General features: G+C 37.2%; 1 protein-coding gene across 1 annotated transcript in view; it reads right to left on the bottom strand.

The window, feature by feature from the left end:
* The window catches only part of diaph3 (diaphanous-related formin 3), a 484,493-nt gene that overhangs the window by 129,350 nt on the left and 331,287 nt on the right, over positions 1–23,856 (bottom strand). The window contains 3 exon segments of the mRNA XM_051672192.1: positions 6,039–6,202; positions 11,552–11,677; positions 23,353–23,482. Coding sequence (XP_051528152.1) covers positions 6,039–6,202; positions 11,552–11,677; positions 23,353–23,482 — 420 coding nt within the window.

Genomic DNA, 23,856 nt, shown 5'->3' on the forward strand with positions numbered 1-23,856 from the left:
ACCTGACCCATTTAATACCCTTTCTGTTCTTTACAGTCGGTTGTTCATATATATATATATAAAAAAAAAAAACATTTAATTCTAATCAGGCATAGCACAGATGAGATAGACATTTGAGTCTCTCTCATTAACATGCGCTCATTTAAAGACACTGTTTACAGAAATGCAGGATTAGCTTAAAGAGACAGTACCGTTTTTAAGCATGTGTTCAATCAATGTAAACACTTGTAAATGGTACAAATTATGCAATTAAACAATAAAAATGTAACAAAATATAATACAGTATAGGCGATATAATATTATATTTATTGAATACATTGATTTGTTCATTTTTAAAAAGCTAAAATGTGACCAAAATGATGAAAAACTAAAAAAATATAATTAGTAAAATTAATATTTTCATATTGTACTAAGTTAGAAGGTATCCTGTATAATTCACAGAATTAGCTGAGAGAGATTTATTTCATATGTAAGCAAAAGGGACATTATGATATGAATTGATATCGAATCGAAATCAAATTGAGAGCTTATAATAATACAAATCTGCTTTAAAACATGTCTGTCTGTAACCTTCAGGCTTCATTTTTCAGACCGCCAATTTTGGCCAATCACAACCCCCATCTTCCACTCAGTCACACTTCTCACAGTGAGTGTGAACACTTATCAAGTCAGACGGAGTGCAGCACAGGCTCCTCGTTCAGAACAGCAGTTCCACGTTCCTCAATGCACTGGGGACAGGTTTCAAAGAAGTGCCACAAGAGCGCATTATCATGCATCCGGCGGAGGACCTGCCGTCAGCTCATTCCACGAATTTCAGCATTTCAATCATGAAATCATTTAAAATAATAAAGGCAACGAGACTCGTCTCATCATTGTAGCAGCCGAGCGGAAAATAACTTTGCATCTCATAAAGGAGACAGGCAGCTTCCCTTTCGTCAGATTAGTGCTCTAGAACCTTCATGATGGGAATGAGCGCACACACAGTTACACACACATAATAACACTCATTCACACTCAAAATGCGCTCAGTCTCAAATATGTTTGTGTAACCTGCATGTAAAGTCATCACTTTGGGCCGAGCATAGTTATGCTACTAATTACTCAACATCCCTGCCCCAATCCAGCTGTGCATTAATATTACTGATTACAGACACATAACATCCTTTTAAAGCAGGTCAGAACGCAGGGTTTGTAGGCCAAGAGGGTTCAAGGACAGAAGAGGAAACAATCGAAATGTGTTCAGTAAAGACAGATTGTTTCAGAAGTAGATCCAGACACGATGGCTCGCTAAGCAGATGAATGAACAGGGTTGCGCAATACTTGTTGACCCCTCTTCAAACATAGCGCTTATGGTTGTGACCATAAAGCTCTATTTTGGTCTTGTCAAAAGACCTGCGTAACAAGGTAATGGAACTTTATAAAGATGGAAAAGGATATAAAAAGATATCCAAAGCCTTGAAAATGCCAGTCAGTACTGTTCAATCACTTATTAAGAAGTGGAAAATTCGGGGATCTCTTGATACCAAGCAAAGGTCAGGTAGACCAAGAAAGATTTCAGCCACAACTGCCAGAAGAATTGTTCGGGATACAAAGAAAACCCCACAGGTAACCTCAGGAGAAATACAGGCTGCTCTGGAAAAAGATGGTGTGGTTGTTTCAAGGAGTGGAAACAACTTAATATACTTAATAATACTCATTTTTGGGCATACAGATAAGTGTAAGACATCATTAGAAACTATAAAGGGTCTACTTTTATTTGTGTACACTCACAATAACAACAAAACCTTGTGCTTTTGTAAAATAAAGAAAATAAACAAGGTGCGCTTTCAGCCGTCTCTGTCTCCGCGAGCATCTTTCTGAAACACGTTAAAAAAAAAAAAAAAAATGAACTGAAACTCCACGAATATTTATCACACAAACATGAAACATATGTCTAAAGAAAGCTTCAAATGTCTACTTTTAAATAAAACAATTCCAATTTAAAACAAATATTCTCCTGCAATCTAATCTGTATGAAACAAAGCAATGTACAGTTTCTATGGGCTCAGCTCATTATCTCTAATGTGATCCCACCCACCAGCAGAGGGCGCTATTCATACAGTAATGTGCTGAGGCGATCAATGCAAACGGTAAACACCCCCAACAATGCCTTAAAAAACATCAAGTTCATCATCAGATTCATTCACTTTCCTGCGCGTTTGGAAGATGGCACGCTACACAGGTGAGGAAGCTCTACAGATGGTCCTGGATAGTGACGAAGAGTTCACATTTTCCTCAGAAGAAGAGCGGGACTCCGACGAGGAACGTTTACATTTTGAAGAGTGTCTTGATCCAGCCGAGGATACAATTCCGGATGAGTCATTTAGTTTTACTTACATATTAGTTGACATGCTATTTTATATAAACATGTACATATTTTACTAGCTGGACTATTTCCAGACTTGCCAGCCAGTATTAAAAATAATGAAATTTGAAATATGTCCTAACAGGCAAGTTTTAGTAACATTTAAATGTTGTTTTGGCTAAAGAAGGTATTTAAATTGTATGCTATATGATATAAAAATAATATGAATATTTAGATGATATTTTAACTAGTGTTTATGCTGCCTCATTTTCATCAACGAAGCTTGTGCTTGCAAATATCTGATCGGGTGTAAATGTGTAAAATGTGCTGTAAATATGCCCATATTAGAAAATCAGCATATTAGAATGATTTCTGAAGGATCATGTGACACTGAAGACTGGAGTAATGGTGCTGAAAATTCAGCTTTACATCACAGGAATAAATTGCATTTTACAATATATTTAAATAGAAAAGTTATTTTAAATATTTCACAATATCACTGTTTTTGCTGTATTTTGGATCAAATAAATGCAGCCTTGGGGAGCAGAAGTCTTCTTTTACAAACATTAAAAAATCTTACTGATGTAAAACTTTTAAATGGTAGTGTAGGTCTAAAGTAAAGTCTTTATGTAAAGAAAATGTATAGTCAGATTACTTTTAACTTAAACTTGATTTTGTGAATAAGCTACAAACATTCATTCTCTCTCAGGGGAGGGGTCTTTGTCTCCTCAGGTGTGAATCTCATCAATATTCATGATCATCCACGCCTCCTCGCATATGGCCTAACACTCAAAGTGTCTTACAAAAGTTAAATGACTATATTGTTTCGTATGGATGAGTGATCAGGATAGGTTTCACATAATGTCTGTAGCAAAAACTCTAGGCTACAAGATCCAGTTCTTAAAAGTCTTGTGAACAAATGTTTAGTACGTGTTATATGGCCTTATTTCAGTGACTTACAATTTTTTTTTTTTTTTTTAAACCACGCATAAACATTATTTTCTCAAAAATACAAACATGCACATACATGTTGTTCACATTTTATTGTTGCCCCTGAATACAGTGATATCAGACTTTAGCCATTAATATGTTTTTAAGCAACTGAAAAAAGCACAAATGTCAAGGCATGTCAAAACTTCTCCAGGGCCCAAAACACTCTCAGACCCCAGAGGGTTAATAAGTGATTGAACAGTACTGACTGGCATTTTCAAGGCTTTGGATATCTTTTTATATCCTTTTCCATCTTTATAAAGTTCCATTACCTTGTTACGCAGGTCTTTTGACAGTTCTTTTCTGCTCCCCATTACTCAGTATCTAGCCTGCTCAGTGCATCCACGTGAGAGCTAACAAACTCATTGACTGTTTATACACAGACACTAATTGCAATTTAAAAAGACACAGGTGTGGGAAATTAACCTTTAATTGCCATTTAAACCTGTGTGTGTCACCTTGTGTGTCTGTAACAAGGCCAAACATTCAAGGGTATGTAAACTTTTGATCAGGGCCATTTGGGTGATTTCTGTTATCATTATGATTTAAAAAGGAGCCAAACAACTATGTGATAATAAATGGCTTCATATGATCACTATCCTTAAATAAAAGACAGTTTTTCATATTTTCAAAATCAATGCCAAAATTTCAGTTTCTGCCAGGGTGTGCAAACTTTTGAGCACAACTAATATATATATTATACACACACACACACACACACACACACACACACATATACATGCATACATACACATACGTAGTGCAAATCTAAATACAAATTGGTTATATACAGTGCAAGGGAATGTAATGGCAGAAGAGGTTGGATGTGTTGGATAATATAAAAAGACTAAACTGTGTATTGCACATTAATTATTGCTCAAAGGGGCAGTTTTAACTGTTCATGAGATGGATATCCTGAGGGAAAAAACTGTTCTTGTGCCTGACGGTTCTGGTGCTCAGAGCTCTGAAGCGTCGGCCAGAAGGCAACAGTTCAGAAAGGTAGTGGGCAGGGTGAGTGGGGTCCAGAGTGATTTTTCCAGCCTTTTTCCTCACTCTGGGAGTGTATAGTTCTTGAAGAGAGGGCAGGGGGCAACCAATAATCCTCTCAGCAGTCCGAACTGTCCTTTGTAGTCTTCTGATGTCCGATTTCGTAGCTGAACCAAACCAGACAGTTACAGAAGTACAGAGGACAGACTCAATGTCTGCTGAGTAAAACTGTATCAGCAGCGCCTGTGGCAAGTTGAACTTCCTCAACTGGTGAAGGAAGTACAACCTCTGCTGGGACTTTTTTGCAATGGAGTCAGTGTGTGTCTCCCACTTCAGGTCCTGTGAGGTGGTAGTGCCCAGGAACCTGAATGACTCCACTGCTGCCACAGTGGTGTTTAGAATGGTGAGGGGGGTCAGTGTTGGGGTGTTCCTCCTAAAGTCCACAATCATCTCCACCGTTTTGAGCGTGTTCAGCTCAAGATTGTTTTGACTGCACCAGACAGCCAGCTGTTTAACCTCCCTTCTGTATGCAGAATCATCGTCATCTCGGATGAGGCCGATGACAGTGGTGTCATCTGCAAACTTCAGGAGCATGAAAGAGGGGTCCTTGGTGATGCAGTCATTGGTGTAGAGGGAGAAGAGTAGTGCTGATTGTACAGGTGCTGGAAGTGAATTACCCCTGTCTCACAAGCTGCTGCCTGTCTGTCAGAAAGCTGGTAATCCACTGACAGATAGACATGGGAATAGAGAGTTGGTGTAATTTAGTCCGGAGAATAGCTGGGATGATGGTGTTGAAAGCCGAACTGAAGTCCACAAAAAGGATCTTTGCATATGTCCCTGGTCTGTCCAGATGTTGCAGGATATGATGCAATCCCATGTTGACTGCATCATCCACAATACAGAATACAGGCTAACTTCTAAAAAGTAGCTAATACTTCTGTCTATTCATTATTATTTCAGGAGCTCAGGTTTTTCACAACAAGGACAGTAGTCTTGCACAGTAAGTTCCCGTGACAATGGATAGCGATCGGTAAACACACGAGCAATGTTCGATTCATAAAACCATGACAACCCTACCAGACAACATACTGTATCCAATTCCAAGCATTATAGCAGGTAAACAACTCAGATAAACATCCATCCAGACTGCAGCGATCCTGAACTGTGTCATTGTGACGGACTGAACTGAACAGTGTCTTTCCTGTGTTTACGGACATGATGTCATGACGCAAAGAGGAACGTCATAAGCCAGCGATTTCGTGCAAAATCCGACCCAACAGCTCAAAATACAAATCATTTTTATAGGCTTACCGTAGTGTATTGGAGCATGGTAAGGACATTGTTTTTAACACTGATCACTTTTTATGTACTCAATCAATAAAGGCAATTTGTTCATTTTGAACCAAAAAACCTTACATAGTGCAGCTTTAAATTAAGATACATTTACTTGAGTAGCAAAACTGCATACGGCATTTAGGCTTTTTCAGAGAAGTGTATTTTCTTTATTTACTTGTTTATAGTCAAAACAGTGCTTAAGTAGTAATCCAAAGTATTTAGATTACATTACTGACCTTAAGTAATCTAACAGAATACACAACAAATTTTAGAGCATGTATTCTGTAGTGGAATATTTTTTAAAAAGTAACCCTCCCCACCCTGTGAATGACTTATCAAAGGAAAACCAATGCACAAACAGAGCAAGAAGTGGGTGGCTTACCATGAACATGGCTCTGAAGTTGCTGAGGTCAGTGAAGAGTTCTTCCACAGAGGTCTTCTTGGAGTCAATGGCGAAATACTCCAGCATGTTGTGGTACAGAGTCACCATGTTACTGTGCATAATCACCAGCTTCTGGTACTGATCTCTCGCTTGTGTAGAGAAACTGTGAAAAACCATTGTCAAGGATTTCAAGCAGGAGAGTGTAAGTACTGAAATGTGAACATCTGAGAGAGAGATACAAAGGTAAATCAAGATCATATATGCCACATACACACTACACTACATACACGACTATACATAAAGCAGTGGGCCTACCATCGGTGTACCTAAGCAGAAATCAAGATTCATCAGACCAGCCTATGTAATTCCAGTCTTTAACTGTCCAGTTTGGGTGAGCCTGTGCCCACTGCAGCCCCTGTTTGTCATAAAAAGCAAATGTGAGAAGAAACACGAAATTGCTGAAGCAACCACATAATTTTGTGGCGATTCTACGACACTTTCAGCTTAGGACTCATTCCGGGCCCTTTGCATCGCAAGTTCAACAATGCTTCATCAGTTAAGCTATCGCACAATTTAATCACATGCAAAACAAGCTTGTAAATGAAACTGGTTATGCAATGCAACTGTTAAAATCTACTGCCTTAAGAATCATGCGCTATATTAAAAGTGTTTGTCATAAGATAACATTGTGTGCGGAAGAGAGCAAAAAGTATGCGTTTATGATTTGATAATCTGCCGTTTTACTCTTGATTTGTGTAAAAGTAAATAAGTCATTTTTGTTGAAGCTCCTCAAGTGTTCATTTCACCAGGAAACTGTCGCAATATGCAATGAGCCACGTAAAAATCATTTATCAAAGCTGTAGGTATAGTAACGTGATTCTATGAGAGCAGACTAAAACAGCTACTGTAGTTTTTCCAACAGTGATGTCAATTTCATTTGGACACTGGCAGCTCATCTGAGGTTTAGTGTCAAAAGTACCAAAACACAGCACGTCTGTTGACATCATTAACCAAATATTGCTATACGTTATACACCCATGACACTACTCTTCTTTAGCTACAGAAACATTTTACTTCACCCTCTCAAAAAGAATAAAAAACACATTTTAATTACAGCAAGTGCTGAATCAATGACTGCTCTTCATCCAATTGAAACTGTGCCCGTTTACATTGTAAGCCTATGCAAACATGCAATTTCTTGGGAATGTATGCACACAGACCCTTTATTTGACAATAAAGATAATTATAGATGGTTAAAGTGTACTTGCTGTGAAAGTAGGACAGTGATGTAAACCATAATTTATGCTCCGCACTGAATGTGTTTACTTCTAATGGTAGCATGTGGGCTGAAGATCTGAACAGCCAATGTGTTCGTGCCAACCAGAGCAGCGTCCAGAAATTCATTCAGACTAGAAGGAAATTAGGATTTTACACTTTCTGAAGAAAATGTGAGTCGTGCTTGCCTGTGCAAAACTCACTGTCACATTGCTAGGGTCTTCTAAAAGTCAAAAAAGGTCAATCTCAAGTCTTTACGATATTCTGGTTCCTAGATATGTCTTGGGTCCCTCTTTTAATGTAAGACAAAGGAACGTTTGCGCCTGTTTTAACGTAGACCAAGCAAAAAGCACCAGTCTGATTGCTTAGAAAGGTAATATCACAGCTCTCCTCAACAACCCACATTAATTGATGAACATTCCTGTCCGTAGGATACATACTATCATACACTAAAAATATGCATGTGTGCAAAGAGAAAAAATAACATGTTTGGAACACAAGGATAAAGTGCAGATATATTTGATGGAGATCAAAGTTTTCCTCTCGGAATGGAGAATGAATAGTAACCATCTACATATATGGCAGAAAAAGAAAAAGCACTGATCAGCAGTAGCAAAAAATAAAATACATAATAATAATAAATAAATAAATAAATAAATAATAAAAACTATAATGAAGAGAAAAGGACAAAGAACACACACATTCAGACATGAAAGTGAAATTGTGGGTTTAATCCTTGCTGTGAGGTCAGAAATGATTGCACAAAGATGTCAAGCCTTTCTCCAAATATCATAACTAATTTTCTGACTTTGATGTTATTTTAATTAGTAATCCTGTTTGATGCAGGAGCCTCACACACCCTCGTCTCTCATATCACTATCCAAAAAAAACTTCTACATGCATGTGTTTTACAACTTTGGATCATTGTCCAAAAAAGGTTTACTTTTGTGTTGGCTGGAGACTACCACAACTTTCCTTAAAATAATAATAAATAAATCTGATGCTAAATGTTTAAGATATGTACAAATGAGCTATATAAATTACATATCACACTTTGTGCATTTCAATATTTGAACAAATACAGGTGTCAAATATCACACATCACTATTGCCCAGTAACATGATAGTTTTTTTCCCATCGTGGATATATCTATAGAAGTTTATGTACACATGGCCCATAGAGTGCTACTGAAACAGTGCTTCAATGTGAGTCTATGGAAGAAAACGGTAACATTTAAATAGATGGGACAAAATGAAAGAAAAATGCCCATCGATGTATTAATGTTACCATGAATTGCACAGGCCTAACAATGAGGGCATATCTGCAACCTGTCCAAGCTGGCATCTAACTAATTTGACTAGCTACTATTAAGTGAGAGATTAATTGGGCCAAAATACCATAGAGTTTGAGTGGATGCGAGGCCTTTGATATATATATATATATATATATATATATATATATATATATATATATATATATAGGAAGCATATTTATTTTGAAATCCTAAATATGCACAATTATATGATTAGTCACAATAAATTATTTGCCTTAAGCATTTTTTCCCGCTGCCATCCACAGACTATTTCAACCGCACATGACAGCATTAGAAGAATGCAACGCCTCTGCTGTTTAGTTTCTACTGCCCCACCAGTCAACAGTGTATCTGTATGCTCACCTCAGAGCTGATTTGCATAATCAGGTCTTGTTAGGAAAGGTAAGTGACCATTAGACAGAACTCTGAAAACAAGTGGACATCTAGAGATTGGAAGGAGATCCTCTAACACTATACATCTCAGGTCCTGCCTGACTTATTCATGATGAAGACATTAGAAGGGTGGGCAGACAGGCTGGACAGTCATGTTTGTTTGGCCCACTTGTCAAGTCTTTAGAGAGTTCTTCCTCCTCCATATGCACACAAATCTGCTTTATGTGTCCCCTCTGCTGTCTTTTATACTGCAAGTTCATTCACGCCCTCCAAACACACCTGCTTCAGCTCTCTGATTAGGGAAAGAATGGAACGCAGGGGATGTGCTCACCTAATGAAAGGACAGACAGTATGTGTGTATGTGTGTATGTTTGATAAGACTTTATTAACTTCTGGTTTCTGGAGCAAAGAGCGAGGAGGACAGAGATGATCTGTGTAGTGCGGAGGTGAACAGTGTTAATGGTGGCAGAGAAAAGAGAGAGGAAGGTGGACTGTGGATTTTTGTCCTAAATGACAGAGAGCTAAACTAAATTTAGAGGGAGACAGTTTGATGGGTGACCCTTGAGCACAGGCTCTGTGCAGAGGGATAAAAAGCATCGATTTTCTCCTATATACCAGAGCTTGTTAGACACTTTCATACTGTACACACACACACACACACACACACACACACACCTCACAAATAAAAGTCACAGACACATGAATAAAAACACTGCACCATAAAAGATACACACATAAACAGAGCCTTATGCAGCATTCGGATTGTTTATGTATTTCTGTGATGCAAATGGATATATGATATCTATGTGACAATATATAGGTAAAGCAGAAAACAATCAACCCTTAAAGACATAGCACAGCAGAAATGCAATGTTTGGTTAAAGCGAATAATATCTAATATTAATTAAAAATGCCAAAAAAATAAATAAATAAATAAAAAATATGCATATTAACTAGTGATAGACTGATATATTGGCCAGGCTGATTAACCATTAATATTAATATGGGGGGGGGGGCCCTGTATGTACACTTACTGCTTGAAATAAATTATTTTTTATATACTTTTGTGTGTTGAATTCCACAAACGTATATACTTCCACTTACTGTTCTACAAAAAAAAAAAAAAAAAAATGCTGCAATTTTGCAACCCTAAATGTGCTTCACTGCAATTTTGCTACGTTTGCACCACAAAAAAAAATATGCATAGAAATCATCATTTTATAACCAGTGGCTTCATAAAAACACTTGAGGACATTTTTTGTTTTTTCCCCCCATTAATATCAATGCTTTTGTCGCTGAGGGATAAATATGCTCACACAATGTCTTCCTCATACACAGGCAACATCTACTCTCAGGGTGAAAAAGACCATTACAAACAGCCCCTATTCTTAATTATAGTTGAGTCTCTGCCTACCTAGATGGCTCACTAGGGCTTTGAGACAAAGTCGATGCAGTCATAAAACCTCTCAAAATTAGGCGAGATGAGACGCTAAATGTTGTTACAGCATTAATTGTTAAAAGAAAAGCCGAAATAAAAAATAACAAGAAATGAGCACACTTGAATATACGGGTCTAAAGAAACAAAAGCAAAACAAGCAGGATGGGGCACCAGCAAAAGACCTGCATGAAATAAAGAAATAGTAAAACAGCTTGAGTGAGAGAAGAGAGGGGTGTAAGGTCGAATGCAGTCCAGTACGATCCACTGTTCAAGTGAGAAAGATAATAACCTCCCTTGGTACAGTCCGGCTAGGCCAGTATGAAGGGTAGAGTAGTTGGGTCAGACCCAGAACAGGCATCTACCGCAGGCATTCACTGGATCTGGAGCACCACAAACACACAACTAAAGTAGAATTTGATCGTCAGAAAGAATAGTGCAGATTTTGAGCATAAATGGTAGACGACATGCATTCAGGCACAATAATGAACAACTTTGGTAAGCCTGACAAAAATGAAGTAAACAAACAAAAATGACGAATAAATAAAATAAAAACTATCCAAGACACACAGCGACACTCGGCTGTCTTCAAAATCACCAAATGGAAGGTGCATTGAGGATTACGTAGGTATATGTTTTGTTCAACTTGAGTCCATTTAGTTAGCGCCCCTGGTATCTCCCCTGGCAAAGGGCCTGGCCTTTGTTGGCATTCAGACATTTGCAATTTGTAGAAGAGACAACATTCCAACAACAGGAAACTCTTTTAAGTGGAATGACAGACAGTGGGGAAAAGAACAAACAAGCCGAGGAACTGAGGAACACATAGGGGAGTGCACAAATCCATTATCGAACTGTCTTCAGGATTACACACAGCCCAGTGAAATTCTATGTAAATAATTAATTTACACACAGTCTCATGAACTCTGATTAGTGTGTGTGAATGTATGTGTGCGTTTGTGGCAGACAAAAGTGCAAGAGAATGTGTTGCCACCATGTATTAGAGAACTAACAGAGCACCAACAAATAAAATATGGGAGAAAAATCAATTTTAAAAACAAGGGCACAACAAAATTTGTGTGTACTGTATCTAAAAGGATATTGCCATCTTGCTGTGGAACAGGTCCTGCTGGTCGTCTGTGGAGCTGAAAGTGTCCAGATCCTTCTCCAACTGCAGCAGGTGTTTCTCCATCTGTTTCAGACTCTTCTCGAGGTTTTCTGCTGATACTACATGTGCACACAAACACACACACAGATTTTAAACAATGCAACAAAACGCTTTACTTACAGCAGATACAAAAAAGCAAAACAATTTTTTCACTTAAAACGTTAAAGTCTCCGTATACACAAGTCAGGCATATGAGGTTTCATTTGAAAGCTTAGAATCTGAACTTTTCAGAGATAACCTTCAGATCACTTCTGCATTTATGTTACTTAAAATATCAAAATATGTTGAAAAAAATTCTTAAAAATCACATTGATAATTAGCGCCCCCTAGAGGTAATAGGGTACAAATATTTATATATATATATATATATAAAAAACAAAAAATCCTTCACGTAGCACATAAATGGACAAGTCATATATCAAATGAAAGCTCTGATTCTCTGGAATGTGACTGTATAGTGTATTTCATTGCGCTAATACCACAGTTCAAAAGATTTTCAAAAGAATCACAAAGTGAAATATGATTTCTGTAAGTCATCAAATACAAACGTCTCTTTTATGCGCCAATCACTGCTGCTGAAAGCCCCACATAGCTAAAAATTTTATATCTGCATTTACCTCAGGGAGTTTTCTAAAACATGAGCCATTTGTTACTTGTCTGTGAGCTTGCTTGACTGAATAATCCAATGTTATATCTTAAATGTCCAGAACAAAATATGCCATCCAGAAGGAAAAGCATGCTAAACAAATCATCAGAAAAATATGTTTTCGACTATTGATGATAAAATGTTATATATCATCACAAAGGGGAAGATCTCTTTCTAATGACTCTTAAATTGAGCTTCTAGTCCACTCAGAGGCTGAGATATTCAATGATATTCAATATTCAAGGGTGGTGCTTGAACTGAAAATTAGACTGATTGTCTATGGATGAGCACTAAAGGGCTTAAATGCATTAGAGCACCACCTACATTTCAGATCTGTATATTTTGATGGAATGTGATAGAGAAAAAAAAAATTCCTAGTGCTTTCTGCCATCTAGTGGAATAAAATTAGACTTTTGTACAAGTGTAGAAGAGGGAACAGATCCAGAATCATGCTTACAAATATATATATATAAACAAATAAGAACTCATAAAAGATGTTATTTGCATCATACTAGCTAATTCATTCATTATGACAAAAGCAAATGTAAAGGGGCTATAAAGCAAGAATTAGAAATCAGCCAATAAGGGCTTAATAAATATTTATAATGCCAAACAAGTCCATTACCAGTCTATTACAAGTGTAATTATTAGTCATTAATTACTGTCTAACTTATGATCCCTAAAATAAAGTGTTACCATAATTTTAAAATACCACATAGATTTTTAGTATGGGAACCAAACTTTGTCAAGACTACCAAAATACACACACACACACACACACACAGTACTGTGCAAAAGTCTTAGGCACATGAGATGTTTCACAAAAGCATTTGTCTTAAGATGGTTATTTATATCTTCAGCTTTAGTGTGTCAATAGGAAATATAATTGTTAGACTCACAAACATTTCTTTTGCAAATAGAAAAAATTAGAACAGAAGAACAGGGAGCCCTGCAACAGATGTCACCCTCACAGAGCCCCCCACTGAACATCGTGTCAGTCTGAGATTACATAAAAAGACAGAAGCAATCTGATGCCGAACCAGCTTACAGTATACTCACACATCAACATTCAACATGCAAGTAAATAGAATATATTTAGCTTAAAAACATAGTAAAGAAGAATTAACGTTGCAAATGTGAGTTGTACAGTTGTTTTGATGACGTTTAGTAGAAAAACAATACGTTGGTTTCATAACTTCTGACTATATATATATATATATATATATATATATAAATTTCTAAGAAAAATGGTATATTAATTAACTTATTTTTGTCAGTTAACATGCCAAAACTATCAATCTTTTTACATGTATGAACAGTTAAGCACTTATTAATGACTTACAATGTAGTTTTAGATGAAAACCACCGGGTTATGAATGATTTATGCGCTTGAATTGACCCACGATTGCAAAAGGTGTATGCAGATTCTGAACACAATAAGAGGGTTAATAAGGTTATATCAGTTTCTGTTTGTTCTTTTGCCAACATTATGATGGGCTCAAAACTCATCTGTTTTCTTCTACACTACTTTCAACACACCAGATGTTTAATCAGTTTTAAATTGGGATAGGTGTTAACCATCAGCTGCTTTCATTAACATATTTGTAATAGTATTGAATGGTTGTGCAGAGTTAGTCTAACAAGTTTCTTTTTAATGCTCAAGCACTTTAAAGGATAACAAAAAAGCTGAGCTGTAACATCTGCTATTATAATACTGTTACTGCTGCATTTTGTACATTTGAAGCGTGTCTAAGTGTGTGTAAATTTTTGTAGCCAAACACACATACACCTGACTGCCACAGTAATTTTGTGCAGTGCGGAGAGGATACAATTCTCACAACAATAGATCAATATCAAATTACTGTTTCTCACTCTCTTACATCACTGGATACTCATTCAGGGTGATTATTGAGGTTAGTTTTGCATTTTTCCCCCTTAAACATACTATTTATAAGTTTAAGAACATCCCTATCACACACACACGTTAGAAACACCTATGTTTTGAGATGCATTTGGTTAATTATTACTGCAAGTAAAACATGGCCTGTACATTTTACCCCTGGTTCCTCATGCATGCTGGTAGTTTGATGAGGTAATTATGTGACTTTAATAAGAGACTCAGTTTTGATTAAGCAGAGGCTGTTTGGAGGAGACAATCCTGTTCCATGCAAAGTGTTAGCTTAATGTGTTGGGACACGATGACTGAGCCTCATGGGCTGAGATTTGCCTTTAATATCCTCAGCTTAGCAGGATATTATTTATTGCATTTTTATGAGGAATTGTGTAAACGTTAAACTACTTAAATGGTAATCTGTTTAGGTCTGATTTGTCCCCCTTAATTAATTTAACAATTGAATGTGCACAAGTAATACTATGGTATTTCTCATTGATCTAAATAGGTGTTGAAAGGAGATATGTTGCAGCAAAAAGCCAGATCAGAATGCATGTTGACATAAAGAGAGAGCCAAAGATAGATAGAAATAAACTACTTTGAGAACAAGATGAATGAAGAAACCTGACTTTAGGCACCAACACCATCTCTAGCTCCCTCTAATGGAGACAAAGTGGAGAGAGCGAGCGAGAGTGGTTAATGTCTCTATCTGGTCTCATTCGACAGTGCCAGGAGAGGCTGGCACTGGCACTGCCACTCTGAGTGCCACCCAAGAGTCCAGTGGCTAGACATGCCAACATACTTGTACACATGGACCAACAGGAACTTACCACACTGTCAATCTGAATATCTGTGCTGTGCTGTATATATATGCAGACTCAAAGTAAAATCCAGCACCAGTTATTACTTTCACAAATGTTTTACAAATAAGCTGCTTTAAGATTTTAGTAACTTACACTTTGAAACACACACAGACACACACAATAGCCACATAACAAACAGAAATACATTTCAATTGTAGTTGAGGTCTAAAGCTCTTGACAAGTGATTGCAGAGTAAGCTCTGTGTGTGTGTGTATGTGTGCGCGTGTGTACTACACACAAAATGGGCATTCGGAGGGCTACTTGAGAACAGCGTGTGTATTTTAATAGAGCGTTCTTTAGTGATTTGTAAGCTCTTGAGAGAAAAGAAGAATGTGCGTGTGTGTAGGACGTCATTCATTCAGTCACAAAATAGAGTGCTGTATCTAAGTTAAAGTGTAATTTTGTATATGATTCATCAGTGTTGTTTCTGCGTAGGACAAAGACAAATGAGCCCATTAGATAATTGGGATTTATGGTATTAGAGATGTGTGAGAGTGTGTGGGTGTGTGTTCACAAGTAAAGAAACTAAGAGCACAATGGTATAAATGGTCAAATCCATAAGACACATCGGCCGTATTTCAAAATCTACTACACTGCCTTGAAATGAAGTTTTCAAAGAAAGAAAAAAAAAAGTAAAAAGCAAAAGAGAGAGAGAAAAAAAATACAAATAATAAAAAAAAGACAGCATGATGAGGTTATTTTGCACTTCTACTAAATTTTTAGGTGTCAAACACAGAAGGCGCTGTGGCTCATATTGTATTTGTTAGTTTTCTAATTATTTTTCTCCCCCTTGCGAGTCTATGAAAGCCCATAGAACCACTTGTAGAAAAATTATGAAATTTGTCACACTGGTAGAGGTGGGTAGGAAAAGCACCCAGACAAACTCTATTCCACCACCATATATATATATATATATACACACACATACACACACACACACTGGCGGCCAAAAGTTTGGAATAATGTACAGATTTTGCTCTTATGGAAAGAAATTGGTACTTTTATTCACCAAAGTGTCATTCAACTGATCACAGTGTATAGTCAGGACATTAATAACATGAAAAACTTCTTAAACTACTTCAAAGAGTTCTCATCAAACAAATTCTCCACGTGCAGCAATGACAGCTTTGCAGATCCTTGTTATACTAGCTGTCAGTTTGTCCAGATACTCAGGTGACATTTCACCCCACACTTCCTGTAGCACTTGCCATAGATGTGTCTGTCTTGTCGGGCACTTCTCACGCACCTTACAGTCTAGCTGATCCCACAAAAGCTCAATGGGGTTAAGATCCATAACACTCTTTTCCAATTATCTGTTGTCCAATGTCTGTGTTTCTTTGCCCACTCGAACCTTTTCTTTTTGTTTTTCTGTTTCAAAAGTGGCTTTTTCTTGGCAATTCTTCCCATAAGGCCTGCACCCCTGAGTCTTCTCTTTACTGTTGTACATGAAACTGGTGTTGAGCGGGTAGAATTCAATGAAGCTGTCAGCTGAGGACATGTGAGGCGTCTATTTCTCAAACTAGAGTCTCTGATGTACTTATCCTTCCACATCTCTTTCTGTCCTTGTTAGAGCCAGTTGTCCTTTGTCTTTGAAGACTGTAGTGTACACCTTTATATGAAATCTTCAGTTTTTTGGCCATTTCAAGCATTGTATAGCCTTCATTCCTCAAAACAATGATTGACTGACGAGTTTCTAGAGAAAGCTGTTTCTTTTTTTTACCATTTTTGACCTAATATTAACCTTAAGACATGCCGGTCTATTGCATACTGTGGCAACTCAAAAACAAACACAAACACAATGTTAAGCTTCATTTAATGAACCAAATATCTTTCAGCAGTGTTTGATATAATGGCAAGTGATTTTCTAGCACCAAATGATCAATTTAGCATGATTACTCAAGGATAAGGTGTTGGAGTGATGGCTGCTGTCTAGATTTGATCAAAAATGACTTTTTTCAAATAGTGATGGTGCTGTTTTTTTACATCAGTAATGTCCTGACTATACACTGTGATCAGTTGAATGCCACTATGATGAATTAAAGTACCAATTTCCTTCTGAAACAGCAAAATCTGTACATTATTCCAAACTTCTGTCCACCAGTGTATATTGTTTTTTTTCTTTTTTGTCAAATGTATGTCTACATATATATTGTCTGACTTTCCTACTGATGATTCAATGGACCCCTTACATTAAAACTCCGCCCATAACAGTGGTCGACATCTTGGTTTATGAAGTTTAGAGTTTAAACTTTTCACATCCTCAAACTTTGATTTGCCCAAGCTATGTCTCAAAATAATCTCCACACAGATCTGACCAAACAGCATTTTGATTTGTGCTAGTATTTTGAAATTATGCAAATGTCAAGTTAACGAGGTCAACATAAAACAGGAAGTGAGGCTGTATCTTGGCAACGCTTTTTCCTATCAAAATGAAACATGGCATGCTTAATTAGGACCGTGATCAGATGGTATATGCAAAGTTTGCTGACAGCACTACCTATGGGTCAAGAATAAATAAATAAATAAATAAATAAATAAATAAATAAAAAAGGCTATTTGCACCCTTAACTTTTGAACCACATGTCCTAAAATCATGTCTATGGTTTCTGTGGTCATGAGGATTTCGGCAAAACCACATTTCCCCCATATCCGCCATATCGCCTGTCCACCATTTTGAGTGATATAATTTTTGAACACCTTGTTGGATTTAAAAGAACATTGGTATGTTTCCTCGACATCATGTCCTGATAATACCTGAGCAGTTTGGTGAAAGCAGCACCTATAGTTCAAAAGATAACTAATCAATAGTTTTGTGTGCGGACTCTAAACTTGTCATGTCCTTGCTATTACTTAGACATGTCTGGGCTACATTTCCAAAGATCAAGGGATTGACACCCACCCAGGCAAGTCAGAGTTGAATTTATGTTTTTCTGGATACCTTTTTTGTTGTGCTCACTGAATGGTTGCAGGGCTATTGAAGTTTGATTTTCATCTTTGTTGAAAAGTAACATGAATTTGATCATGGTAAATGCTGTGCTTTGCTGTGCTGTGCTTACTCTCAGCATGGCATGTCCCTTCGGTGGCTGTCAACCATGTGGCAACATGATGCAGTGGATTGTGCACAAAGCTGTAATGCAGAAAGTTACCCAACTTTTGGTGACTCATTTACCAGTGTGCATTTGCAATGTACATCATAGCCACTCTGTGGGTCCAATGGGTCCTATAGGTCAAATAGGCTTGTAGGCAAGTTAGGTGCTTGGCCCTGTAATCGCTGCACACAGCTATATTTTCACTTTTGCTTCTGAAGGTCTAAGCAACAGAACACACATTTTACATATTACGATAGAACGATACAAATTCAAAATATGCATATGAATTTGACATATTTATTTTTCGGATTTAATTATATTGGTAGGTATTTATTTATATTACAAACACACAAAATACAAACTTTACACAACACAAAACGTAAATAAATCATCGATATTTCATATTACACATTCATGCTTATGGCCGATTTGCCGATGGTTTTAATTTGGTCAATAATTGACCCTTCACTAAGCTCCACCCCCCTTGGTTACGTTTGCTTGCTTTGACAACCTTTGCATAACTTTCAATAGGAATAAATTGGAGATTGCCGCAAACTGTGCATTTTTTGGCAAACTATTCTCATAAACTGAATTGATAATATTCTTACATGGGCTGAAATGAAGAGTAACATTTTAAAGCATTTATCTGATGTCTTCTGTAAAATAAATAGTTAAATTACACAGTAATTTTATTGAAAACTGTGGACAATTATCACAGTCACTTGAAAAGTGAAAAGTGTCATTTAATAGTGATTACACACTTAATGACATTATTAAAAATGGCATTCTCATAACATCTCATAACAAACTTTGATGCTGTGAACTCTTTATTTACTATAGCCTGCACTAAGACCTGAATCAATACAGTAATTAATGTTAAGTTATTAGGTTTAATTTACCTTGGAGCAAATCTAGGTGTCCATGTTGATGTTATAAGTGTTCATTTGGGAACGAGGGCTGGACAGTTTAATCCATAGCATGCTCTTCTCAAGATTTATTTCAATATTTTTAACAAAGAAAGACAAAAACACTGCGTGTAACCTGGTACCTCGTGTCACTGTTAAAAGTGACCAGGTGACAACATACTTTAAAAAAAATTTTTATACTATTTTATAATATATTAAATTATTTTATATATATATATATATTTCTATAACAATCTGCATAAAACTACTTAAACACACATTACTCCCGTAGACCCTACTTGGAAAAAGGCAAACACTTGTCAGGTAAATGGCGCACGGCAACAGTTAGGATTGGTTAGAAACATTTCGAAGGCGAGGCTGAGCTAAGGGTCAATTGGCCGATACATATTGGTGGCCGATCAATCAGTGCACCCCTATTTCAAACACATGTATGATGCCTCAAAATGCTGCCACAGTCTTCATGTTCTTGCATCCTGGAAGTCGTTTTGGAATCACATTGTGTGCCCAAAAAATAAATACAAAAGAAATACTCGATAACAGTCAGCTGGTGCTCTAAAGTAAAACATGCACATGCACAACTAAATATACACACATGCGTGTACCTTCCATTAGCAGAAACTGAAGGAAATCACACTAGACATAACCGCACCAAAATAAGAGACAAAACCATAACAATTATTGATGGGCACGAGCTAATTTTAAATGAAAGTATCTCCAGCACCCAGAGAAAAAAACACTTACATATCCACCAGAACTATAGGACAGAATAATGGAAGTAATATCTGTAAAACAATCAGAGGCTGCTTCCAGAGGGGAGGGTAGGGACACACATTCACGCTGTGGTGGGGATATGTTACCCATAATGCCACTTCAGCTTTGATGAAGGGCAGAAGAGCAGGCGGCACAAATGAAATGGGAAATGGGAGGCAAAAAGATGGACAGAGAGAAAGAAGGGAAACTAATAAAAAGCTGCAGACAAACCTAATATGTGAAGGAGAAACTGGCCATGAAAAATGCAGTGTAATGCTCTCATTCATTCTTCTATCCACAAAAAACCCGGTATTATGGGGTTATTTTAAATTTGGGGGGTAACTTTTTGTGGCCAAGCATATCTGGAATGACAAAAATGAGCGCTGTACTTATAACACGTTTAGCGCGTGTTGGACACCGAACTAAACTCGAGCGTGTCTGTTAACTCTGAGCATGAGAAGGAATTTGTGTTTTTAAGTACATAGCTGCTTTTTAAAACACTATCATGAGCTTCATACATGTGCCGAGTATGTGTAATACACTACAGAAAACAGATCTGCATACATACAAATCATACTAGGATTTCAATTGTATTTTGATTAGTCGTTCAGCCCTAAATATGACATCAACAGCAGCCATTTAGCCTACATATAGTGCACTTGAAGCACAATTACTTTAAAGTTGCCCTTTCGCTCTCAACTGACAGCTTTTACACAACCCAGATCATCCCCTGCTTTTGTCAAGGACTGACTGTAAAGCAGAATTTGTCAGAAGTCAGAGAGACAGTTTTAATCCAGGCTGATATAATGTGTGTTTCAGAGGAAGATCTAAGAGTGCTTCAAAGGAAGAAATCTTTTTAAGTTTTTTAAAGATTTTTGAATGAAATCTTTGAAAGATATCCAATCCACATATATGTAGACAGTATATGATTTAAGTTTTAGCACTATTTTCCTTTTTGTCATTAGACAACTGAGTTACAAGTAATTTTGAACCATTGAGAAGACATCACAAGCATGTGCGCGTCTCCTGACACCCTGTTGTGGAGTGCCAATTAAAAAAGAATTAAGAAATAAATGCTCAATCTATTAATTTGAAAATAAAAATGTGAATAAATACATAAAAATAAATAAATAAAATTTATTTAATGTTTAAAAATGTGATTATATTTAACAATAAAATTGTGCATTAATAAATCATGCGTTCTGGGCTGCAGCGGACACCTGATCCCAATGACGGGCCACCTTACATCTACTTTAAGTGGCCTGTGGGAGAGGGGGTGTGTCTTAAAACTGAGTCGAAAATTCATTGGTTGCTCCCACGAGTCAACTGTACAACGGCATTTTTAAACCCGACTGTCAAATGAATAAAGAACGCAATTGCCAAATGCTTTTCTTTATAGAAATTTAAAAAAGATTTAAAATTGACTTATTAATGTGTTATTTAATTGTTACATTTAATTGCATTTTAAACATTAAACAAACAAATTTAAATGATTCTATATATTGGTCTATTTATGAATTGGTTTATTCACATTTTTATTTCCAAATTAATAGATTGATCTTTAATTTCCTCATTCTTTTTTAATTGAAACTCTATGGCTTCCATAGATGCCAGCGTTACGTAAAAAGCAAATAGATCCCCTAATAATCAATGAAGCTGTCTACACTGGAAGTGAGTGGCCCATGTGACGCAGATAGTACACGGAAGTCCCGTTCCATTTTGCAATGCACGCACATACGCTACTCTTGCAAACAAGACAAAAAAAAAAAAAAAAAAAAAAAAACGATTTAGGATGTTCGCTTCAACGTGTCCACTCTAGACAGCATCAAGCCGCACGGTGTGTCCTGTCAACGGACGTGCCCGATGTAGACAGGGTGTCAGAAACAACTAAACAAACTGTGATTGGTCGTTTACAGTACATGCCTCAGACGGCTCCTTCACATGCAAATTAGTGATGCTCTGCACTGTCACGGCCTGCTAAACTAATAGGCCAAATGGGAAAATGCATCAGCTACGGTGATATATCGGGCGACCAATAGTCTTTGAACAGTTTCTGAAAGACATACAAACAGGGAGCCATTCTAGCCTGGTCCGTTTTAAAGGAACAGTTCACCAAAAAATGTAAATTCTCTCATTATTCACTTACCCTGATGCCATCCCAGATGCCACCTTCAGAAGTCATTCATTGATCGACTCAAGTCGTGTTGATTACTTTTATGCTGCCTAAATAAGACTTTTGGACTGTTAAAGTGTTGGCACCCGTGTACTTCTATTATAAGGACCTGACAGAGCTCTATCTTCTTCTAAAAATCTTAATCTGTGTTCTGCTGAAGAAAGACAGTCATACACATCTGGGATGGCATCAGGGTAAGTGAATAATGAGAGAATTTCCATTTTTGGGTGAACTATTCCTTTAAGCCACCATCCAGCATACACACACATTTTATCTCTAATAGTCTTGCTTGTACAATTATTTGTACCCACACCCCCCAAAATCTCTCTCTCCCGTTCTCTGGAAGCATTAGGTAATGCAATGAGTCAGACTGGTCACCCAGTTGTGACTTTGCCTCTAGGGCTGCCAAGGGCAATATGACCTCTTGCTTCCCTTTGTCTGGCAAACATGCACATACAGACATAGACTGCCTGCCTATATCATCTTAGATTAGCAAGAGAGCGAGAGACACTGTTTTATTTGTATGCAGCTCAGCTGTAAACACTTTGGCAATATGAATGTAAAATATTTGTCATGCCAATAAATCACCTTAAAACTGAAAACAGAGACTGACATTATCTCTGTGCCCAGTGTTGCTGATAGAGTGTGTGCAGCAAAATTAGGACATGTAGCACCAAGATCATCAACACTATAGAAGTTGACACACAGAAACTGAGGTACAGAATTAAAACATGTACAATGTGTGGTCTCACATTTCAGACTGTGTTTGGGTATGCGTGTGGTTAATACTGAATGAGTCAGATGTTTATCTTCTTGGAGGCAAGGAACTGGCACGGTGTTGGCGGCTATGGATCCAAGACTTTCATGTATCTCATTTTGATAGGTTTGTGTACAGTATCTGGGCGTTCTGGACTTTCTGTCGGGCTTTGGCTGAGCCAACAGGAAAATGAGCCGTGGAGAAATGAGAAAGTTTGGCACATGGTAGGTGATTCATAGAGTAAGTGAAGTGCCCTTGCTGTTCAATAGTGGAATGGAAAAAAAATAAAAAATAGCACAAATAGTCATACAGAGGAGAAAAATAGACAGAGAGAGAGACAGACAGAGATGCAACATAAGGACAAGTGTGAAAGGCGAGAGAGAACGTGTGGCTAAATAAAGCTGTAGAAAATCTGATAAAATTCAACAACATTTTTGATTCAATAAGAGAGGAGAGATGCGGATGCACCACAGAGATTTTCTTATGCTCACGCACACTGCATAAGTGAGTTCAGAGTACTGGGAGGGACGTTGAGCACCTTTAGCCGGTCAGGTTGAGAGGCCAGCTAAGACCTGCAAACCACCTTGGCATAAAACTATAAAAGAAAAAAAGAGCTGAATGTGAATAGATGTCCAGTACCTCGACTGGCCCGGTCCACATGATGTAGATCATCCACAAACTTCAGCACTTCAGGGTATTTCTCCTCACAGATGTCTGCCAGGAAGTGCAGTAGAGTGGTCTTCTGATCTGCTGATTTAGTGTCCTTGAGCTGGAAACCAAAGATGTAGACAGGAGAGAGGACAAGAGAAAAGAATTAGTTAGTTAATTACTGTGATATAAAAATTAAATCAGAACAGCAACAATTAAATAAATAGCTTGTCCAAAGTTGGAAATCACATGACTACTGTAAGTGCATGCATTTGTGTATGGCCTTAATATATACACTGAAAAATAGTGTGGCAGAAGTGCTGGATGATATACGTTTTCCTTTTTTTTTGGAAGGAGGAGTCTGTGATGGTTACATATTGACTTATTCCAAAAAAAAAAAAAAAAAAAAAAAAAAAAAAAAATGCAGATTCCAGGCTAAAGCTGCCACAGCGGTTGTGTAATGTATGAATGGGATGAATAATAAGCATTACAATT

Source organism: Myxocyprinus asiaticus, chromosome 35 (assembly GCF_019703515.2).
Source record: "Myxocyprinus asiaticus isolate MX2 ecotype Aquarium Trade chromosome 35, UBuf_Myxa_2, whole genome shotgun sequence".
NCBI lineage: Eukaryota > Metazoa > Chordata > Actinopteri > Cypriniformes > Catostomidae > Myxocyprinus > Myxocyprinus asiaticus.